Here is a 24,809-nt window from a genome sequence, read left to right on the forward strand (position 1 = left end):
CTCACGTACCATGTATTCTTCCATCTATGCGAATTGTGAAACTTGTGTGAAAAATGTATTCCGAAGAATGCATTTAGCTCAAGCGTAATTACACTGCATTTTTCGAAAATTTTCAAATGGACATCTTGCATATACATAAATATCTCGTGTGATCACTAGCGGATCCTGGGGTTGGGGGGGGGGTTAAACCCCCCCTTGCAATTAAAAGAAACAGTTTTGCTGAATTTGTTTAAAAAATATAAGTAAAGAAAAACAAACGTTAAAGAGCTATTGATGTCGTTGATCCTGGAATAAAAGCTAATCATGAAACCAAAAATATTAAATAAAATAATTTTGCAACCCCCCCCCCCCCCCCCCATTATCGATGTCAGGATCCGCTAGTATGTGAGATTTCTTTATTTTTTAAATGGTTTTATCTTAATGCTTTTAATAAATAAAATATAGAATCGATCGATGATTCCACGTTTCTTAAAGCTGCATAAATGTAATTATTTCGTTTTAGTCTGCATCTATGCATTTTCTTTATTTCAATCGAGAAAGTATCAATTTCGTTTTCTGTATATTTATCTTTTTCTTAAATTATTATCAGTTAAATTATAATTATAATTATTTAATTTAACATATAATTTGAAATTTTGCAATTTTTATTTTTTATTATTATTTTTTATGGTGATTAAAAATTATATTTTAATTACGCATGTAAATTATTGTCGAACTTCTTACGTATAATTGATTATAAAATGGAACAAGTTGAGAAAAGTTTGAAGCACATTCTTGTGAAATTTACTTGTTCTTACAATTTACAAACTTACTACAATCGTCAAACGCCGCGCCATAAGAACGATACACACGAGAACGAGAACTCGCATACGTGCGCTGGTATTTTTCGAAACGCGGAGATACGCTCTATCTCGGAAGGTTACAGGAGATGTTGATGTAGTACACGCTCGATGCACTAAGAAAACTTATTAACTAAATACTTGTATACGGTATACGGTATACGGTATATATACGGAAAAAACAAATTCTTTCGACTTTCATTTTCAAATTTCTTCTTTGATTTTATTAATCCTTACGATTCATTAAATCACATATACATATAATATGATAATGAATCATATACGATTGCGAGATTTATTAGATATTTAAATTATCTTTCAAGTTGAAGTTGAGTTTTTAAATTATTTCATTACCAATGAGAAACGTGCATGTATATTAAAGAAAAAAATTAATAGTAAAATAAATGTAAGAGGTCATGGAAAGGTATATAGAAATAGAGGTATATGGAAAATTTGCTGTAAACAGAAGAATACGAACAAGAGTACAATTTATACACACGAGATTTAGATTGAATAATAAAATAGTATAAAAATACTTGATTTGAATAATTCGCACTTGTTTGGAATTTTTATTTATGCAAAATGCAAAATATACATTTGTTTCGTGTTTTAGCTCTAAAACAAACATCTTTGCCTTTGCTTCCCCTCCCCCTTGAGAGCATATTTTTTGCTTTTATTCATATGATTCATTATCCGTTACACTGATCTTTTAATTACACTATGCGTTAATCTTGCATCGATAACATTCATAATAAAAGAGCAGTTTTCAACTTGAACGCAAGTAACCAGTTACAGTGTTTTCGGGAAATTATATATATATATATATATATATATATATACATTGCGCGCGCGAGGGCAAGAATAACTGCATATTAAAATTCGCTTCGGGGTTAAGGAATCACAAGAAAGAGAAAAAGAAGAAGAGAAGAACGAGAAAACATTATAATTGATTAATTAATGTTTACGATGCGTGCGTGAAACTTTGTGACGAAATGCATGCGATTTTACACATTTACTTTATTATCATCGTAAAGATTCATTCAATTGTGTCAATTTACATATTAATTGTCTGATACTCGAATCGAATTATTCTTTGTTTGTAGTGATCATTTAGATAAAACCAATATTTTTTGTACAAAAGATCAAGTTTACGATACGCGAATCACTTTTCTAAAAATATTATGTCCCATATAATTGGTACAATCGGAAAGAAAAAAATGATGCTGCATATACGTAAAAACAGATTAAGAGAATAATTTTTATTTTTTTATACAAGGTTCTTATTTTCAAGGAAAAAAATTTCAATTGAAAAATTAATAACGTCTTTGTGCCTTTTTAAGCTTGAATCATTTTCAATTGGACATACATCATCGAATTCGTCTCGACAGTGGTTATCAAAATATGCATCTATTAAAACCATCTATTACAAAGATAATATAGTCATGACTTTTTTTATACATATACATAAAAGAAAGCGCGCACACAGATTAATATACTGTATTTAATCTTACAAATTCAAAAGCTGCTTTTCTCGGAAACAAAATCTTGTATAAAAAACTTGCTTATTGTACATTTTTGATTCGTATCCGCATGTAATTCTGTCAGTCTTGTGTTTTGCAATTGTACTATCTCAATAATGGACCATTTTGTATACAATAAACTTGTATACTATAAATATAAACTGTGACACATAAATGATGTTGATTATCTATAAAGCCGCGCACGAAAATGCGATAAATTCCTATGCGCAGGAGCCTCAAGTACATTACGATTGCCTTTGTATTGATACTTTTCCCCTAACGAAGGCATGCGAGGTGATTGATCTCTCGCGTCAATTTCGTAAATTTCTGGCGCAATGCGGCGTAGAGAGGGAGAGGGAAGGAAAGCGGAGAAGGAAAAGCGGGTGAGCGGGAGAAAGAAATAATGTGTGAGAGATGAAGGAAGTAGAGAGAGAGGCGCAGGAGCAACAGGTAGGGATAGTGTACCTGCAACCTGTTCGTGTACATTTCTCGACGCGCAACTCCAGTCACCGATCGAATGCTCGACAGATCGGTCACGCGATAGATTTTCTTTGCGAAACCGCGATCGTTTCGCCGAACGATCGGTTTAGCTTTCCGATTAGCGGGACGAGGCGTGTAAATTGAAAGAATCGACAGTAATAATTTTGTTTGTTTGTTTGTTGGTACGTTAATTATTCCCGCTAATCATTCGAATCTACGGAAAGGTACTAAAGTTTTTATGCGTTTGTATTGAGTACTGAATACTCTCGTGAGTATTGAATATTGAATACTCTCGTGTGCGTGTGTGTGTGTGTGTGTTTAATTTTTTTATATTATAATTATATAATTGTATAATTTACAATTTACGATTTACAACAGACGGCAGTTTACGATTGTTAAGAAAAAGAAGAAAAAATAATAGATTTTAAAACAAAAATTAATCAGTAGAATTTCGGTGAGTTTTGATTTGGATGCGACAATTTTATTCTTTCTTTTATTTTTTTCTCCATCTTTATTACAGTTTATATCTGTTTTTATCGTGTGAGGGACAATCGCGCGTAGTTTTAAGGATTTTATAAAATTTTTCCGCGTCCATATTATAAAGAGTTTGAAATCGACGATATGTACTATATACTATAAATCTTTTCTCATACTGCGAAAAGGAATAAACTCATGGCTTTTATAAAAATTCATTTATGGCTGTTGTAAAAAGTGGGAAACAAAGTTGAAAAACATTATAAAATGCAAAAGTTGAAAAATATAAAATGTAAAAATTCTGTGCACGCCGACCAAAGCGCTCCGGTGAATGTAATAATAATCTCCATCAAGTTCTCTCGAAACGCTCCGAAAGATGCCTCGCAGCTGTAAGAACGGTCCGTTATGTATGTTTATTCACGAGTACGAGAAATGGAAGATTAAATTGGGATGTGTTCAACTCATGTTTTAATCACTATTTTGCGATTAGTTTTCAACTACATTAACACGTATATTGATATTTTGAAGTCGCCGGTAATAAATTTTTCTTTCTTTCTTTTATATCGAAGAGAATATTTGTCCTATTTATTTCTATTTATATAAAAAAAAGATGGTTATCGCATTTAGAAAAATTATTTGTGTATATATACATATATAGCTTATACCACCTAACACAACAATCTAAAATATCTCTGTTGTTTTAAAATGATACAGGAAAATTGTTTTAGGAAAAAGTTATATCTTGTTCGATAATGATATTTGTCGTACAATGGAATTATAATAACAATATATTCCACGAACAGCATTTTAATCGACCGAAACTGACATCGATTTTCATAATGATATATTTCTTTATCGACTTTATGACTCTTCTAGTCATGGATCTTAATTAATGAACGAACGAACGAACGTAAATAATAAACATAAATAAAATTTAAAAGCCAAGGTAAAGTCAAATATAAAAAGCCAAACATGTGTAAAAGTTGATAAATTATAGTTGTCATTTCAAATTAAACATACTGATAAATGTAAAAGAATTTCATCAATTTACAATTTTTTATGATTTTAAATGACCTTTAATTAGTATATTATTAAACTTGTCTCACATCACTCGCATAAAAAATAGCATTATTATTAAAAAAAAATAAATAATTGACTTTGAAATCTCTTGTACATTTTCCATTTTACTATTTACAAAAACTAATTTATTAAACTAACTTTACTAATCATACATGATGTCATGTTCCAAACAAAATAACTTTTGTATAAACAATTTTTTTATATCTTTAATTATTTATGAAATTGTTTATAAACTTGAAATATCCATTTAAATTAGACATACTGTGTGTGTGTGTAAAATTTTGACATAAAATTAAATATTATATAAAATTAGGAGATTAAATAAAATTATATATAATACAATTTCGATATATATAATAGAATATAAAGTATAATTGTCTCTCAACAAATATACCATGTATTGTGTAAATTTGAAGATTATGTGTTAAATTTGTAAATTATGTCAATCAAAACACGATGCGTTAGCGTTGAAATTAATAGCAAAAAAATTATACTTTTAATTTCAAATTAGAAACTCTTTTTGTGAGATTCTATCTGTCATTGATAATAAATTCTACTGATGAAATTAATATATAAATTATGATAACAATTAAACATACACTCGCATACGTATATACTCGCGATACATTATAATAAATAAAAACTGCTTATGAAGATTTAAAAACCGAAATCTCTCGATTTAGTGCAGCAATTTGGATGATACTTGGAGCAATTTGTGACATCGCAAATTATCCCGTTCATTTCATACCGATATCTTGTTCCGCGTGCGAACAATTCGAATCTCATAAATTTCGAATAACGTTTCCTGATGTGTCGAATAGATGGTTGTTCGAAATAGTTTCACGGTATTTCACGATCATAGCACGTTTAAAGATTAACGGATCTTTCTTTGCGCATCTTTGTAACAAGAAAATAAAACGAAACTGTAAAATGTGTAAGCGCTATTTAAGTATAATATACAATATAATACACGAATTTATTTAATTTACAATTTTTAAAAAATCAAAAATTGCATGCAATTTAAAAAAAATTTTTTACATATATTTATGGTGTATGTATCATACACAATTTTTTATCTTGAATAAATAACGCTTGTCATGCAAAATTTGCTTCGTATCTTAAACATTTATATACACTCGTCAACAAAATTAACGCATATGTATTTTAAGTCAAAATTTCGCATAATTTCAAATAAGCATAACTCCGCTAAAAATGATCTTATTTGAAAAATTTTTTTTTCACTGTCAAGCTTAAAGTCTCTACTTTAAAAACCATTCGTCAGATTTTTAATTTATCCTCCCCCCCTGTACGCCACTGTTTGAAAAGTAAGGACGTGTTTTGTCTCTAAAAAATTGCGTACTTTGACGCAGTCCACGGGGTGGAATAAATTTTTTTCGCAAATCTTATCATAACTATCGTAAAATGTGAACTTTTTACTACAAATTTTTAAAAAAAGCAAAGTTTGTACGATTTTTTTTCGCGGAGTTATTACATATGAAAGTTACCCATACATTTTTTCCATTTAATGACTCCAAACCCTCTCTGCTGTGTGTATGTGTGCGTGCGTGCGTGTGTATGCGTGCGTGTGTATGGTTAGGAGAGAGAAATGTCGGAATGTTCTCATTCAAAATTGTGTGTTCCCGCCTCGTCTTCAGATTACTTCTTCTATACGTTCACGCATATTAATGCATACTCTAATTGTTGTTTGATGAATTTGAGCCCAAATTTACACGCACGCACGCACGCGTGGGCGCATACACACACACACACATACACACACGCACTATGCGCCAAATTCAACCAGCAACCTCGTGGTGCGTGTCGGGTAATACTAATGCTGGCGTTAAATGGAAAAAATGTATGGGTAACTTTCATATGTAATAACTCCGCGAAAAAAAATCGTACGAACTTTGCTTTTTTTTTAAATTTGTAGTAAAAAGTCCACATTTTACGATAGTTATGATAAGATTTGCGAAAAAAATTTCCACCCCGTGGAGTACGTCAAAGTACGCAATTTTTTAGAGACAAAACACGTCCTTACTTTTGAAGCAATGGCGTACGGGGGAGGAGGATAAATTAAAAATCTGACGAAAGGTTTTTAAAGTAGAGACAGTTCAAGCTTGACAGTGAAACAAAAATTTTTCAAATACGATCATTTTTAGCGGAGTTATGCTTATTTGAAATTATGCGAAATTTTGACATAAAATACATATGCGTTAATTTTGTCGACGAGTGTATATATATATCCAACAAATTATAATAATATGTACAATTATAATATACTATTTTCTTTAGCTTGGCCATCTGAAATATCTTCAATTGCTATTGATAATAAAGAGAATGGCATAAAAAGAAATTATTATATATGGGACATTAAGATAAAATGTAAAAAAAATCAATGTGAAATCATATCAAACAATATATCAAATTAATTTTATTTTTAATTTTACTTTACAATTAGTTATAATATGATATTAATGTTATTAATATAAAAGATATATATCGCAAATCTTCGCAAATTGCAAAAAAAAAAGATGACAAAAAGTTTTGATGATTGCTGTTATAATTTATTATTAATTTTTTGAGATGTAATTTTCTCCTAACACAATGTTTCCCCCGCATCACAATTAATAACAATCAAAATACATTGTATTTCAGATGAGCGGATAAAAAATCTTGTACTATTAAGTTGTATCATGATGCAATGTTTTTTTATTGTAAGATTGATTTATTTCTGGTTACAAGACCACTAGTTGAGATTCCCTCTCTTCCCATCCCTTGATTCGATTCACGAGCAATCGAGTTTCGAGTTATGTGATGCCACGACTTCATGAAATGTCATCGCTCGTTCAATCTTGTCTCACTTTTATTCGCCAAGTTTCTAAAAGATAAATAAATTAACTTTTGTCTCCGGATATAAAATTATAGTCGATCATGTCGCGAGCGACAATCTTATAATCGAGAAAACACTGTACCTCAATATAATATAATTATTTATAATATCAAGATTGTAATTTATATTTTGTAATTTATATCGTTTATTCACAAGTGTTGTAGAAAATTTTTGTTTTATTTCCAGATAATTGCGATTCTGCGTCCATTGCCAGTCGAATCAGCGATTATCACATTGTATAATCTGCTTCGAATTGGACGTAACATTCTATCGCCACAATATCATTCGCCACATATTAATTCGTAATTGTTGTAAACAATCTATAACAATCTGTGGATATTCAAGTAATATAAAATATTTTGTGATGTAATCTTATACGTCAATTTTCAAGAAACGGTTCGAAAAAACAGACAAATTTATCATAAACAATACTCACAATTGAATCTTTATATTGTCCTTATATTATGTCAACAATAAATATGTCACGCATAATAAGGCTCAAAATGAGATAGATTTGAAAGTATATATACATGTAATTGGAACGAAAGAAATGCACAAATCGGGGTGAGTTCATCTCAAATTAATTTACATGACATAAAAATGCATTGGCGCAAGACTATGCTCGATATAACAGCAAGTGAGAAATTAAGTTTTATAAATCGGCTGGAAAACGCGATCGTTGCCGCGATTGAGATATTACCATCTTCTACTTTGAACCTCGAATAAAGTTGCAAGTACCCAGGAGACATTATCGACGAAAAATTGTCTCAAACAAGTACGTACGAGTAATAATTGACGTAACATTATTATCGTGAAAGTCAACGATGTACAATTGACTCGAAGGAGAATCATGGAGGACGCAGCGACGATTGAGCTCGATTCCACAGTGAGGAGTCAAAATTCAAGTCATTCCAAGGAATCGAAAGATTCGGTAAATTCGGAATCGAAGCCGGAGAGTTGTCTAGAGTCGAAACATTCGAAAGATGTTCTTATTCCGGAGAAGCAACAGCGACAGCATCAGCATCCGAAGCGTGCCGAAGATCGACAAGCTCTTCAGGCAACTTCTGAGGCAAAGAATGATTCCAATCTACTCATGTTCACGTCCTGTGGACAATTGTTACTAGGTAAATTGTGACGCGAGAAAGCTTTCCAATTTCTTGATCATCGATATTATTCATATAATACTAGAATGATTCATCTTTAGTATTATTAGTATTGATTTTGTCTGAAAGTCGAGTAATGTAATTGAGATTTTTAACAAATGAGACAATGTAATTGCAAGTGAACTGTAAACTTGGCGACACACTTCCGAAGTGAATAGTTTATTTATATCTCTTTATGTTTCTATAAAATGAAGCAATTAAATATTGTCACGTTTCATATCTTTATAATTAAAAGCGTATATATGTAAGTACAATATATGTATGTGTGTGTGTATGTGTATATATTTGTACATTATTAGCTACTAATATAATTTTGCTTATTGTAATATTAATTAAAATTTATTACAATTGTTAAAATTTATAATTATATAAATAGCGCTTTATTTAAATTATCATTGCATTATTATCGATGAAAAATTGTCCCATTTTATTTCTGCATTTCTGTTATCTCATTCGCGAGGTGTATTTTTTGATATTCCGTATAATAAAAGATCAGAATATAATTTCTTTGGTGCGACATTTACAATAGAAATGTAATAATAATATAATCAAGGAATCTCCAAGCACAAACACACAATTTATTTAGCAAATAGGAAATTTTTGCGATTAATTATGAAAATTAGTTCCTCAACAGGAAAAATATGTATTGCCATTTAATTGTAGGCAATTAAATAGTGATACATTTTAGATGGAGAAAAATTCGTGCGTGCGTTTCGAGAAATCGCGAAGCTAAATGTCGAATGCACATAAATCAGAAAGCAACGTAAGAGTGAAAACATTTCACTTAGAAAGTCATACACATTCAATTCATTTTTGCACATGATGCTCTTTGTATCTTTGCGATTTATTTCTCCCAAATAATTGGAGACGATCGAAACGAACGAGTTAATTTTGATCTCCTTTTGTGAATCACTGTAAACACAATTACGCGAAACATCTTTTATACACACACACGCACACACACACAATATAATATGGTATAATATATTATACAAAAATTGTACATTAGACATTATTATATCATATATTATATAACGGATATATGAAATGTAATAATCGCACAGAACTCATACACAAAGTCAACTAAAAGTGAATAAGATGCTGCGGTAATTGATTGATATTATTTTGCACAATTCCTAGGCATCGTTCTGGTCGTTTTTGGTGTCCTGGTGCTCGTCCACGGCGCTTCCTTGGGTGGTTCCGGTGCAGGACTCTGGGCAGGTGCAGGTGCCCTGGTTGCCGGTGCGCTAGGAGTGGTTGCAACGTTAGCGACGTCTTCTACTAAAACAAATTCCGCTTTCGCATCCGCTCACCTCGCGTCCAGCCTGATTGCTCTTGCTCTGTCCAACATGGCCGCTATAACGGCCTTGACAGCAGTCGTCAGGGACTCGCAGAGGGCATCGGAAGTATCGTTTCTCAATCTCTCGGTATGTCCTTTATGCTATCTTTTGATTTAATTTTAAATTGTGTAGGCAAATATGTGACATTTAGGCCCGTTTCTACCAACATCAGTTAACTTTAACCTCCGGTTCAATTATATCTTTCTCCTTTTAAGAACGTACTTGAAAAAAGACAAAGATAGTTTAACCGTAGGTTAAAGTTAACCGACGTTGGTAGAAACAGGCCTAAGAAAGAGAAAAAACTCGTAATTTATTCGTTTGTTTATCATTAATTTATTATATTAAAGTAATAAAAAAATATTGATGATATTGTTATTATAATATGTATAAAATGTATATATTATATCATAAAAATAATTTAATAAATTAAAATTACGTTTATAAAAAAAAAATAAACTTTTGCAAGAATTTAGTACAATTTAAGAAATAGAAAACGTAAATTATAGAGATATAGAAGAGAATTTAATTTAATTTTAATTATTTTAAATTATAATTTTTTAATATTATAATTGTCAATTTCCACTAATAGCAAACTTTACCTTTAAGTAAATAAAATTATTGGAAAAAATTAAGTTTCTTAAATTTTTTCTTCTGTTTTGTAAAATTCCTAGATTATTATTAATATAATTATTCCAGTATTATACACTCGTCAACAAAATTAACGCATATGTATTTTAAGTCAAAATTTCGCATAATTTCAAATAAGCATAACTCTGCTAAAAATGATTGAATTTGAAAAATTTTTTTTTCACTGTCAGGCTTGAAGTCTCTACTTTAAAAACCATTCGTCAGATTTTTAATTTATCCTCCTCGGGGGTACGCTACTGCTTCAAAAGTAAGGACGTGTTTTGTCTCTAAAAAATTGCGTACTTTGACGCACTCCACGGGGTGGAATAAATTTTTTTCGCAAATCTTATCATAACTACCGTAAAATGTGGACTTTTTACTACAAATTAAAAAAAAAAGCAAAGTTCGTACGATTTTTTTTCGCGGAGTTATTACATATGAAAGTTACCCATACATTTTTTCCATTTAATGACTCCAAATCCTCTTTGCTGTGTGTGTGTATGTGTGCGTGCGTATGGTTAGGAGAGGGAAATGTAGGAACGTTCTCATTCAAAATTGTGTGTTCCCGCCTCGTCTTCAGATTATTTCTTCTATACGTTCACGCATATTAATGCATGCTCTAATTGTTGTTTAAGGAATTTGAGCCCAAATTTACACGCACGCGCGGGCGCATACACACACACACATACACACACACACTATGCGCCAAATCCAACCAGCAACCTCGTGGTGCGTGTCGGGTAATACTAATGCTGGCGGTAAATGGAAAAAATGTATGGGTAACTTTCATATGTAATAACTCCGCGAAAGAAAATCGTACAAACTTTGCTTTTTTTAAAAATTTGTAGTAAAAAGTCCACATTTTACGATAGTTATGATAAGATTTGCGAAAAAAATTTATTCCACCCCGTGGACTGCGTCAAAGTACGCAATTTTTTAGAGACAAAACACGTCCTTACTTTTCAAACAGTGGCGTACAGGGGGGGAGGATAAATTAAAAATCTGACGAATGGTTTTTAAAGTAGAGACTTTAAGCTTGACAGTGAAAAAAAAATTTTTCAAATAAGATCATTTTTAGCGGAGTTATGCTTATTTGAAATTATGCGAAATTTTGACTTAAAATACATATGCGTTAATTTTGTTGACGAGTGTATAACATATACATACGCGTTGTAAGTATTATCGATCCTATGATTTTGAGATAAGACAAAAATTTATCCATTTCAACGTTAAATCAGAGAATCACGCTTAAGAATCTGATCTCGAAATAATACCAGAAAATCAGGAAAAAATTTTGCGCATAATTGTGTGTAATACGTATATGTATACGTATATCTAGCCTACTTGAAAAAATTAATATTTCTAAATTTTACTATCACTTTGATGACGTAACGACTAGCTTCATTATTATCTGATTTTTTTTTGTATTCGTGCGCTGGCATGGACTGCACGCTCTATGAGCATAGAAGCGCAGACTCGATAAAGATCAAGAATACATTTCCAGCAATGTTAGTTAGCAAGCCGTGGAGTTTTATCTCTAATTAATACACAGACACACGAGCTGATCTGGATTTATCGCGTGCGTCAGCATTGGCATCATATAGTTGGACAGTTTGGACGGAAAAATATGATTGCGAATACAATTTTTTCTTAAAAAATAAGAATATAAATATACAATATGTGCGTATAATTCATAAAAATCAGCTTTTGTAAATTTGAAAACTTTTTGATCGACGAGGAAAATTGATATCACAAAGATTACATAATAGTTTCTCATCAAAACAATTTGAATATATATCACATAATGTTATAGAATATAAATTTTATAGCGGAAAAAAGTAACAAAAAATTAAGTGTAAAAACAAAAGTTGAAATATTTACGATTTATATGTATATAAATGTGTTGAACATAATGTTATTATTATCTCGTTTAACAGCAAACAAACAAACAGATATGCGCAAAATATTTTTACACGTCCTCAAGTATATAGAACAAATAATTTATATTATAACTAAACGCACATGAGAGGATTTGCCTGGAAATGTCCAAAAATCTACACATATATATATTTTTTTTTTTATTTAAAAATTGACAAATCTAACAAACTGCTAATTTTTAAGCATTTAATATCAAAATGATGAAAAAACTCTCTTTTTCGACCTAAAAAAACTGTAAAATAATAATGCAATCGAGCTTAACTTGATATATCGAGCTTATATTAAATTCATGAGATTTTGCTTGGATCTGGCGAATGCAGCTAATGAAATCGTTTGACCACCGTCGGAGAAAGTTCCCAATGCCAAGGCTAAAACGCGGTCAGGCCGTAGCAGTACCATGAAATTCCATGGATCGCGATCGCGGAACGTATAGGAAGTTATGCTCGCGCGCGAACTCACGCAATGCTCGCATTAACAAGGCGTGTTTCCTCTTAGCTTTATGAAACTTTGAAAGAATATTGTTTGATGCTTGTTTATTTTGTGCTAGACGATATATGGACTGAACTTTTATATTTTGATCGAAACATAGCTTTGTCAGATGTGACAGATTTGTGCAAGATCCTTTTTACTTTTTATATGAAATGATTAATTTTCATCGATACATGTATTTGTAACGAAACACTATAGTCATCTTTTTCGTCTTTGTTGGATTTCCGCGTTTACTATAAAGAACGCAGAATCGAGAATCTTAAAATACATGTTTCAGGATGATGACAGCAACGTGGTGGAAGTAGATGGTGGTTTGGCAGGTTTACTAGCGAGTATAGGCTTGCTAGTGGCCAGTGTGGCAGAGCTATTGGTATCCGGCTATTGCTGTCTGACCTTGACACCAAAGTTGTGCGGCTGTCTACGAAGCAGTATCACGGACGAAACGGCGAGCGATGGTCACCTGAAGACTCGCAATATGGTTCACCAGTGGGTCATCACGCAGAATCACGTGCCCGCCAAGAGCCAGCAGACACCGATTTATGTGGTGCAGCCGATGCCGATGCCGATGCATCCGATGATTCAGGTAAATGCTCGGTCTCTTCTCCCACGACCTCCAACAACTATGACCACTCGTTGTTAGGGGATAGGATAGGTCAGTGACATGCGTGCTAGAAAGTTTAAACCAAAGAGAAACTCTTTTGAGCAAATTGATGCGCGCTTTATTATAATCGTCGGTATGTTAACATCTTGTGCTTGGAATGCGATGTGAAGAAGGTGAGCAGATATGCTCGAAACAATTTACTAAAAAATATCAACATACGACTCTGAGATATTAATGGATGGAATATAAATGATGGAACATAAATTAAAAAAAAAAAATTGAGAGAGAGAGAGAGAGAGAGAGAGAGAGAGAGAGAGAGAGAAAGATTGAAATTTTTTAATATAATATTATATATATATATATATATATGTATGTATGTATGTATGTATATGTATGTATAATAAAATAAAAAACGCGTGTGCGTGCGTGTGTGTAATATTATAGCTACTGCGCAATATTACAAAATAACTATACGTTATGAAGCTAATATAGATATTGAGACTTTATATATTCTCTCGAAACATCTCTATCCTTAACATATAATTTTTATGTTGCTTCACATTATCTCATTCATCACTTCACATCATCTCTTGGCCACGCATACATAGAATGGAAATATCGTTATACGTTGTTATACGATTAAACATAACATTTTGATTTTGTGCCATTGGAATAAAAAGCTATTGGAAACTGAAAACGAAATATTAAAAAAGAATATATGGAAGTTGTTTAGTCTCGACATGAAACATACAAGTTGGACTTTGTATGACAAATTTTGTAATACGGTATTATATGATAATTTGTGATAAAAAAAAAGATTATACGAAAATAATATAAGAGATATTGCGCAATTACAGTCACCATATGGTATGCCACCACCACCAGCACCAGGAAAATTTCCGTTTGGAGCATTCGTGCCTGCTGGATCTCTTTCGATCTCTACACCGACGACATACGGTGCCCTACCTGTGTTGTCTCATATGCCTCCGTATGTTGGACGACCGCCATCTCAATTGGTGAGCTATTGAATATAAAATCAAAACGAATATATCTCTCTCTTAGTAAATTGATGGTCAAATTCATAATAACATACGCATACCTATGTATATAGGCATACAAAAATATACACAAATAATATTGTCTTTCTCTAATTATATTTTGATAAATAACTTTGTCAATCTAATATAACATAATTATACAATTACATAAATATAAGTAATGGGAGAACATCGCGAGAAAAGTATTAATAATTACATGTGTAAATCTGAAAATAACCTGATGGATTGTATAATAGTCATCAATCGGTGACGCGGGGGAAAAAAAAGGTGTCTCAAGCACAAAATTAGTTAAAGTGTAATATGGTGCAATATGATTAATAAAAAACATTGTAAACTTTCAAATTTAAACACATTTTTTGCATTTTGATTTCTTTTGCCGTAATTGGTCCATTTTTAATAATTAATTTAATCGTGACAAATAATTATTTATTTATACTTAATTGACGAACATTTTAATTTAGTTCCGGTCAAAACACAAACGTCAGTCGCTCGCGGATCAAGAGGAACTGGAAACAAAAAGACAAATTGAGATTAAGAATGAATCTTTGAAGAGGATGTCATCGATCGGGGAGGATCAAGTGGATCTGGCGCAGACTTATACGGGATTGGACAAGAGAATTTCCGAGGAGTTTATTTCGATCGCGATGGATCCGGATAGAAAATCTAAGGCTTCCAGTCATTACGGCAGTGAAATCGGAACTGCAAAAACTTTTTAATGACTTTTACTTGCAATAATTAAAGGGCTTGGTGCAAAAATAGAAACATATTTATTCATAATTTATAAAATCTACATGCATACGATTTCTCTCTTACTCTCTTCTCTCCCCCCCCCCTCTCTCTCTCTCTCTTTTTGTACTTAAAATATATTATAATATATTATAGACTTACATGATTCTCTCTCATGCATCGAATCATTTAATTTCAAATAACATTAAACGTTTATTTATCGAGAGCGTGCGATGTCTTGTTACATTTATCGTACTTGTTTCTTGAGGCATTCACAAAATAAAATGCAATTTCAAAATGCAAGGCGATATCAAATCACTATTATATGTTATTAATAAATTTATTAATATAACCTTTATATTAATTCTTCACTAATGTCTAAAGAATGTCAATATTCGTAATAATAATATATGCATCAAGTTTTATCTTAGCATTAAACGTAATGAAGTACGTACATGGAGAAAATGTAATATAAATGACTTTTGTAATAAAAATGATTAACAGAATGTTAAGACGTCCATTATATTGTTAGCAGTAACTCTGCTGATACGGTAACTCTGTTATTTCATGATTAATTGTTGATTGCATCGTATGAAAGTTCACAATTTTATCACACACTCATATATATACTATATATATAATATATATATAAAACTGACATATATACTAATAAGAATCATTTAATATAAATAAAACTGATGGCGATCGCGTGCATACACACACACACACACACACACACACATACAGATTTATAATAATATATAGTTTTATAAATAGCTGTACCGTTTTTTAGGATATTGTCCTATCTTTCTAAAAAAGGACAAGTTCTAAAGTTACCTCTGATGATTACCTGATGCACGTGCTCATAATCTGTTATACACTGTCTATATTTTGTATACAAATTGAAACGTGCTATTATATATATAATCTTAACGAAAATTTTATTTATTTCTATACTAAAATTCATTTCTATGCTATGTACAAGTCTTTGTCTCGTTTGGAAAGGAAAGGTTAATTTACTAATTGTATAAGTATATAAATAATTGTAAGTATACATATAAATAAGAGAGAGATTATACATCTCACTATATATATACATATATAATTTATTACAATTATTTACAATGCATATCAATTATATAATACATTTCCAATTATCACCTAAAAAATTTTATTTCAATTTTGATAAGATGCTTTTATAGTATTTTGATTTTGAAATTAACTAACTACGTGTTATATATAGTCAGACTTTTTTACTTATTGTTAGCTACATTTTTAATGATAATTTAACCATAATTTGTGTATATATACATACGCATATATATATTATATATTGTGTGTGTAATATTTTGTTATATATTAATACAAAATAAACTTTTATCTGAAACTACCTGCTTTTGTCATTCAAATTTAATTTTTTAACTTTAGATGTACAACATGCTCCAAAAATTTAATTTAATAAAGAAATAAAATCTGACAAATGTTATAAAGAAAGAGAGGATAATATATTACATCTTTATTTCACAACAGCAGCAGCAGCAATAAATAAAAAGAAAACAATGTCAAAAAGTTTACTTACGCATGCGAAAAATGTTTTTCTTTCATTAAACACAAGAATAATAAAAATATAAACAATGTACAAGAATAATATAACTTTCAAACTTTTATTTCAAAATATATAACATGCTATGATATATACTATATGTATCTTTTATTTGTGGTAACAATAATATAATTACACAAGCAAATGAGTGTTAAAACAGAAAAAAAATATATATATATAATTTAGTTTGAACTATAATAGTAATTAATTAGAATAATTTTCTTTATATGAGAAGATTTATTTATAAAAAATTCCAATCTTGTCATCTGTTTCAAGCGAAAACCTTAATTTCGTTTACAACGTTTATCCAGTTATTATTTTTATCAATCGAAGTTGGATATACACTAATTTGATAAATATTTAATAAAAAATAATCGTCAATAATATTTAATAAAACTAATCAATCGTCAATGATATTTAATAAAAATAATCAATCGTCAATGATATATATATATTTTTTATAACTATTTGTATCTCAAATCATTATTATATCATACTAATATTACAGAGTATATATTAATAGTGTAAAACAACATTCAAAAATACCTATCATAAAAAAGAAGAAAAAAGACAAGATATATACATATAATATCTTGTGTATATATACATATATATGTATGTATATATATATATATATATATATTATATATTATAGAGATGATACATATACATATATACCTATAAGTATTATATAGAGATATTACATTTTATATTTTTTTGTGTCGCTTATTTTTTAAGAACTCACGTAAAGCAAAATGTTATGCTTTTTGTCCTCTGGTGCATTTGTGATCAATGATATCTTTTTCATTTCTTCAGGTCAGATATTTGTAAATCAAATATGTATCGTTTATTAGGCAGCAAACTCGTAAATACATAGTTGCAGCAATGTCTGTGGGTGTCAATAATAAAAAATATGAATATATATAAAGAAATATATATTGCATAAAATGACAACGAAATTCAGACAAAAAATACAAACGGTGTGAATGGATGACGTGAAAAAAATGGAAACAATCTACAAATCGATGAGTTTGAATCGCAAAGGCAATGCAAGCGTGCTTGTAATTTGGCTTTTATACTTGAGTGGTTCGTGATGCCATTCAATTCGGAAATTTCGTATGATCTAAATAAAAACACAAATGCACATATTTTATATTTTTTTCCAGATTACATAGACATATATTTTGTAAAAATAAAATAGATTAGTTTCAGATTTATTAGATAAAATATAAATATGCTATAGCTGAAATACTGACTTTTTCAAGAAGAATAATTCAAGTTAAAAACCATGCACACCATATTATAGATGTATCTTTCCGAATATATTTATAATTTTTCATTTTTTAATTAAAAATATTACAATCTGATATTTTGTTGAATTTTTATATGTATATTTTGTCGCTTTTACAGAGAATTAAACTTTAAAATTAAATAAAGAGTCAGATTTTTAAAAAGATTAAAAGAAAATTAAATAAAAATAAAGAAACACAAAAAAGCGAATAAATTTGTGGAACGATAAAATCGCTAACTTTGACTTTGATAGTTGCGTTATATAAAATCTCGCATATATTTTAATAAAGAATGCAATGTTCCCTGCTCTTTCCTCCCGCCACTCTTGTTCAATCTTGAACCGTAAAAAATTAGAGATAAAAATTTTAAGTACTTTTGATTGGCGTCGTTGCTCCTTTTTATAATAAAACATACATCATTTTAAATTCGAGATCATAATACGACTAATTGAATCCCGAGAACGAATAAAAAAAAGCATAAGAAAAATTTACAAACTGTCAAGAGCAATGTCTCGAGTTCCATTTCGGCGAATCTTCGGCCAATACAGGTGCGTGTACCGTATCCAAAAGGCATGTATGCGTAGGGATGTGCCTCTTTGCTTAATGGAAATTTATTATTATTATCGCGTAACCATCTCTCTGGAATATATTCGTGAGGTAGCGGAAATTGTGCAGGTTCCATTGAGATCAATGCGTGACAGGCGATAACGTCAAACTGATGAGACATCATTAAGATTTTTGAGAATGCAATTTCATCATTCAGTTCATATTATTCCGCAACATATGACAAAAACTCAATTGCGCATTTCTTTGAATTATAAGAGATTGATATACAAGTCTGTTTAGCTTATTAATTAACAATAAGAATAAGCATTAAAAATATAAATGGAAAATGAAAGCTTATTCTTTATCTAATTTCAAAATAAAAGCAGATCCTGCTTTAATATATAAAATAACACTTTAATTTGAGGTTCGATTAATGAAGATGATTAATGTTTGAAAGTACATATTCCAAGAAAAATATATGTCATTTGGACGTAAAAACACATCAACACACAGAGTTTATTAATTTATAATAATATATTTATATTACTAATAATATATATGAAATAAAACTTATTTATAATTTTGAAAAATATTGATGAACGTACCCCTACTGGTATTCTGTATCCTCCTATAGTAGCATCCTTTTGCATAGTTCTTTGAATGCCGATAGTAATGGGAAATAATCGCATGGATTCTTTAATGCAGGCCTTAGCATACGTTATTCGATTCAAGATGTCATGCGTAACGAGCGACGTTTTGCTCGGTAAGACAGACATTACCTCTTCTCTTAATTTTTCTTGCTTCTCTGGATTATTCGCGATATAATAGAGCAAACCGCCAGCCGCATTGCCGGTCTATAACACAGATCTTGTTTACTTGTAATTCTGTAAATCCTATTAATTAATTATAATCTTATATAATTTCATGTGATTACATAAATATTATATAATATATTATCTTTCTATTTTTACTCAAAAAATTCCATTTTACTAAAAAAAAAAGCATGAAAAAATTATAAACATTTATTTTTATTGCTATTTTATATTATTATTATTATCTACTTTGTCAGAAGAAGAAGGTAATTTGCTGCGTTTGTATAGAAGATGTATTAAAGATTGTTTCGATTATTCATAAATGTCGAAAATCTTAATAGAATCTCGCACACTTACCGTGTCAATACCACCCATTAGCATATCTAGCGCCATTACATGAGCCGTTCTTTCATCAATGCGCAAGAGTTTCTCCAATACACTACGATTTTGTAAATCTATACTGTCTGTCGTCTCGCCCAATTTCTCCTTAGCGCGCTCGATGTATTTATTAGAAATTCTAAAACAGATCGTACAAATGTGAACTCTAAGAAAATATACATATAATGACGACGAGATGAGTGCTTTGAAACTTTATCATTGCGTTTATGCAGGACAAATTAGGTGTCAGTATAAAAGAGAGCACAAAAAAGTAAAAGTAGAATGACACAGTATAAATTTTCTATAAAGAATAATTAGGATGACATACGATAATTGATAATAAATTACTCGCAATTACACGTATGATACGATAATATCGAAAGGATCACATGGTAATGAGAGAGAGAAAGGGGAGGAGAGAGAGAGAGAGAGAGAGAGAGAGAGAGAGAGAGAGAGAGGGGTGGGAAGAGGATAATAACAAGTACAAATATGTAATTTATGTATTCATGAGAATTTACGAGTAATACACACGGTACGTGTACATGTATATGTATAATTTTTAATTAGAGTGTAATTTTTAATATTTACTCATTAAGCGTATCCAGCACACGAAACAACTTTTTGAGATTTCGCGTATTATATATCTTCCACAGTGATGGCAGATTTTCTAAACGGTACATGAGATCAAACGTATCAAGCACACAATTAATCATTATTTGTGGTTCCGAATTCGTGGCAAGATTAGGCTTTAAACATCCTAATCGACAACCCAACGCAATCGAAGACATTGCTATTCATTGGAATAAGGATAAATTATCAATCATAATTAATATATAGTATGTCTATTTAATTTTTAGTTGTACTATTACACTTTCTTGTCGTATCATTGATAAAAGTGCATTTATAAAATATACTCAAAATGTACAGAATCGCGTATTAAATTGAGACTGTATTATATATATTGAATATTATTACATCTCTTTATACTTACATTCTAAACTCCACTTATACAATTCATTCATAAAGTTATTCGGCACCTCCAGAGTTTTAGGATCTCGTAATGTTCGTATCTTTTCCACAAATTCGATAGTCACTTCACTGATTTGCGTGACGTGCGCTGTGACTGTTTGCGGTTGCATCATGTGCGGATTGACTTTTGAGCGAAAATCGCGCCACATCTTTCCCTGACTAAAAACAAGAGAGAGAGAGAAAGAAGGAGAGAGAGATAGAAATTTCTTTCCAGCAAGAAAATAAGAGATGATATATCTTATGCGATCCATTTAACCCTCTTTAACTCATATTATAAAGAGTAACATATATATAAATATATATAAACCATTATATATTTTTATAAACCTGATTTAATTTCTAGGCCACTTTATATCATTGTAATATTTGAAAGCAACAATATTGCAGTATTGTTTTCATAATATATATGTTTTTATCAAATTTTAAATGTTTATCAATGTACAATATTATATATACTGCTAAAATTGCAAGTATATATATGTATATATATATATATATATATATATATATATATATATATATATATGTATATAGTGCGCGCGCGCGTGTAAACTTTTTCGAAAAAAAATTGCATTACGAATAGATAACGCACTTGCAATTTAATTTTATTAATGTAATACACAATAAGTAAAGATTTATCTTTCTTCGCAAATAATTATATATTCTTACTAATAAGCACTCACTATACTGACCTTACTGCAAGACCATAGTGTTCGTCGTAGATATATTTTCTATTCTTACGATAGTAATACAGGCTCTCTAAAGCAATTCGAATCGGTGAGGTGCCTACCAACCGATACATTTCCTCGCAAAGTTGCGGACAGAATAGAAAAACGCATGATCGGCGATTCATCATTAAGCCGTTCAATTTGACGATATTGCCGTATTGTTTATGCAGCATATGCAATTGAGTCATTACATCTGCATTACCGTATTCACCTACATATTATCGCATTGACATAATAATCGATTTTTTTTTTCAATAATTAATAAAATAATAAAAACAATAATATATATGCTATTAAATAAGTTTTTTTTATAAAACTAATAAGACTATATAAACTAAAGAAAGACAATAAGGGAGGGAAAGTGTATATTTTATTTTTATTTTTATTTTTATATCAATGTCCTTTGAATCTTCTCTCTCTCTCTCTCTCTCTCTCTCTCTCTCTCTCTCTCTCTCTCTCTCTCTCTCTCTCTCTCTCTCTCTCTCTCTCTCTCTCTCTCTCTCTCTCTCTCTCTCTCTCTCTTGTACGCGCGCGCGTATATAAAACGTTATGCTATTATTAATGTTATATTAAATCTTGGTCAAATTCTCAACAAAAAAAATTTTACATATATATGTTGAATAATAATTATAATAAGAGACTTGTTGTTAGATAAATTATCGCAGGAGTAACGCAAATTTGTTAAAGGTTATTTAGCTATATTTTATGCATTTTGCAATTCAAAGAACACTGAAATTAGTATAAAAATATAACATATACATCTTAACGCGTCAACATATATACGATATTACGTTCTACGAGCGTTACGTGTGTGGTTCGTACATACTAAAATACATAATAGTACTTATTAATTATCAGTTTTTCTAAAGTTTCTCATTATTATTTATTAATTACGTAATTAATGGAATTATATATATAATCTACTATATTTGTTTAAATTTTGTATTGCAATTTAAAATAAATTAATAAGCAATGATTTCATCATTTCGAGCATATAAATCGAAATTTAAATTTCAAATTGATAAATTAAACGCATTTATATCGAATAAAGAAGTTTTTACCTATATATGGTATAAATCTAAACCAATTGCCAAGCAAAGGCAATGCTTTTGGACCAGGAATATTTTTGAACGGCCGCACGTGTTGCGATTTCTTCTCCGTATCTTTCATTTCGCTATCCATCGAACAATCTTTGATCGACTTTGCGCGACATTGTATATTGGATGGCAACCATAAACTATTAATTTCACGAATGAGAAACCTGACACGCATCATACTTATATTTTTATCAGATGCTCTGGACTTTTTGTTCTACAACATATATATATATATATATATATATATATATATATCGATATCTAAATATATATATATATATATACTTATATATATATTGTACAAAAACGCGATGCTGACAATGATCGAGTGATTTCACAGGATTATCGAATTAACGCAGTTGACATTTATTTATAATAACATTTAATAAATTACATGATTTATTTAATAAATGTATGATGCAAAATATTTAATTAACTAGTAAAAAAAACATCAAAAACCGCAAATTTATATACATTTAAACCAAAAAATAACAACGTTAATATATGCATATACAATATATCTACTCATATATATATTTCCATATACTCCGCAGAGTACGATATCAGAATTGAAAATATATATATACTATATTTATTATATTTATTCGCGTAATTGACTGTGTCAAATTGGAATAAAAATTGGAATAAAAAATATAAAATTTATATTGAATATGATCAAACAATTTTACATAAGTATATACCTTTTTCTCGCGTTTTTTCCTTTTGTATAGATTTTGCGACAATTTTCTTTTTCGTTCAATCTTTCTCGCTCTTTGCGGATGGAGCACGAACTGTTTCTGCCTGCTTGTTTTGTGATTTTAATCATTTTAACATTTGTTGTACTAACGATCTTTTGTACATTCTCTCTCTCTCAAATTCATTGAATCATAATAAACAGATAAATATTTGATAAGATTTCTAAGAGGTAAACTTTGCTTGTTTTGAAAGTAAATAGTGAATTATATAAAAAATGTTACTTTTTAAAAAGTGCGACAAAAATATAGTTTTTATTTTTTAATTTTTACTAGCTTTTTTGCATCTTTTTATTTTATATTTAATAAAAATAATTAAAAATATTGCGTATGTTGGTAAAGTATATACATAGGTATATATATTTATGAGGTATAATAATAATTATTCTAACGAAATAAAAAATAAATTGAAATTATAAAAAAATATTCAAAAACATTTAAATTATATATATATATATATATATATATATATATATATATATATTAAAGTACATTTAATCGTATATTAAAAATAAAAGATTCGTAGATTGTATACAAATATATATTATATATATATGTATATAGAGCGATATATTATTCTGTTATAAAACTATCAGATATTGCATATAATTTTTTTAAGTTTGAAAAAATCTATAGATAATAAAAATGCCTAATTTTTATTTATTATAGCGGATACATATAATATATTGCTTTCAAGTTATTATTTATTATATTATATTATATATATATTTATATTATGGAAATTTTTAACTTTTTTGTTTTGTATAAGTTTTGTAGTCCTATATATACTTTTGAAAGAGAAAGAACGAGAAAATATAAGGCGGGGGAAAGAGAGAGAGAGAGAGAAAAAGAAAAAAGAAATTGCTTCCTTATATATATTGCTTCCTTATATTATTATTGCGTGGCTCATCATATATGAGCCGTTCAGAACGACTTAAGTCGTTTTTTAAAATTTGCTTTCCACTGTGTTACTATTCATCTAAACAATAAATCTGTTCAGTTTCGCTAATTTCTTAACTATTTTAAGGTCTTAAAATAATATTTTGTATTGCGCGGTTTCAACGGCGCATCGCCACCAACGCGCCAATAGTAGTGTGCTGTCGATGTCATTGCGCATTAAATTCACAGTTAATCGCTCAGATTTATGTATATATAATGTATATGAGCCGTTTGCTCGAAAAACGACTTAAGGTGATGCTGGAGTGTACTCTGTTTTACCGACGAAATTTAATTTGTAATTTTAAATTTATTTTTTATTGCTTTTATAAAATAAAAAATCCTTTTCAGGGATTAAAGTACATATGTTAATAAAGGCATGGGTGGTTATCTTTGATTAAAAAAAAAAAA

General features: G+C 29.7%; 2 protein-coding genes across 3 annotated transcripts; one reads left to right on the forward strand and one right to left on the reverse strand.

Annotated features, from left to right (window-relative positions):
• The first annotated feature begins 1,977 nt into the window (after positions 1 to 1,977).
• LOC145933140 (uncharacterized) lies at positions 1,978 to 16,498 on the forward strand. Of its 2 annotated transcripts, XM_083032663.1 has the most exons (7): positions 1,978 to 3,063; positions 7,473 to 8,061; positions 8,130 to 8,410; positions 9,590 to 9,876; positions 13,121 to 13,426; positions 14,302 to 14,460; positions 14,964 to 16,498. In XM_083032663.1, exons 3-7 carry the CDS (start codon positions 8,137 to 8,139, stop codon positions 15,216 to 15,218), a joined length of 1,281 nt encoding a protein of 426 aa, XP_082888789.1. In that variant the 5' UTR covers positions 1,978 to 3,063; positions 7,473 to 8,061; positions 8,130 to 8,136; the 3' UTR covers positions 15,219 to 16,498. The 2 variants fall into 2 exon arrangements, with proteins under 2 accessions (XP_082888789.1, XP_082888788.1); XM_083032662.1 differs by having other exon boundaries at positions 1,980 to 3,063; positions 7,473 to 8,410.
• Positions 16,499 to 17,846: 1,348 nt separating this feature from the next.
• On the reverse strand, positions 17,847 to 22,888 carry LOC145933143 (putative cytochrome P450 12a5, mitochondrial). The gene is made up of 8 exons (XM_083032668.1): positions 22,675 to 22,888; positions 21,578 to 21,824; positions 20,848 to 21,044; positions 20,445 to 20,646; positions 19,836 to 19,995; positions 19,272 to 19,520; positions 18,617 to 18,835; positions 17,847 to 17,954 (listed from the first exon to the last, which is right to left on the reverse strand). The coding sequence occupies exons 1-8, from the start codon at positions 22,886 to 22,888 to the stop codon at positions 17,847 to 17,849; spliced, it is 1,596 nt and encodes a 531-aa protein (XP_082888794.1).
• Positions 22,889 to 24,809: the final 1,921 nt, after the last annotated feature.

This window comes from Prenolepis imparis, unplaced genomic scaffold (assembly GCF_030444845.1).
Source record: "Prenolepis imparis isolate NDT839.2.m4 unplaced genomic scaffold, iyPreImpa1.0 SCAF_2, whole genome shotgun sequence".
NCBI classification, from domain to species: Eukaryota; Metazoa; Arthropoda; class Insecta; order Hymenoptera; family Formicidae; genus Prenolepis; species Prenolepis imparis.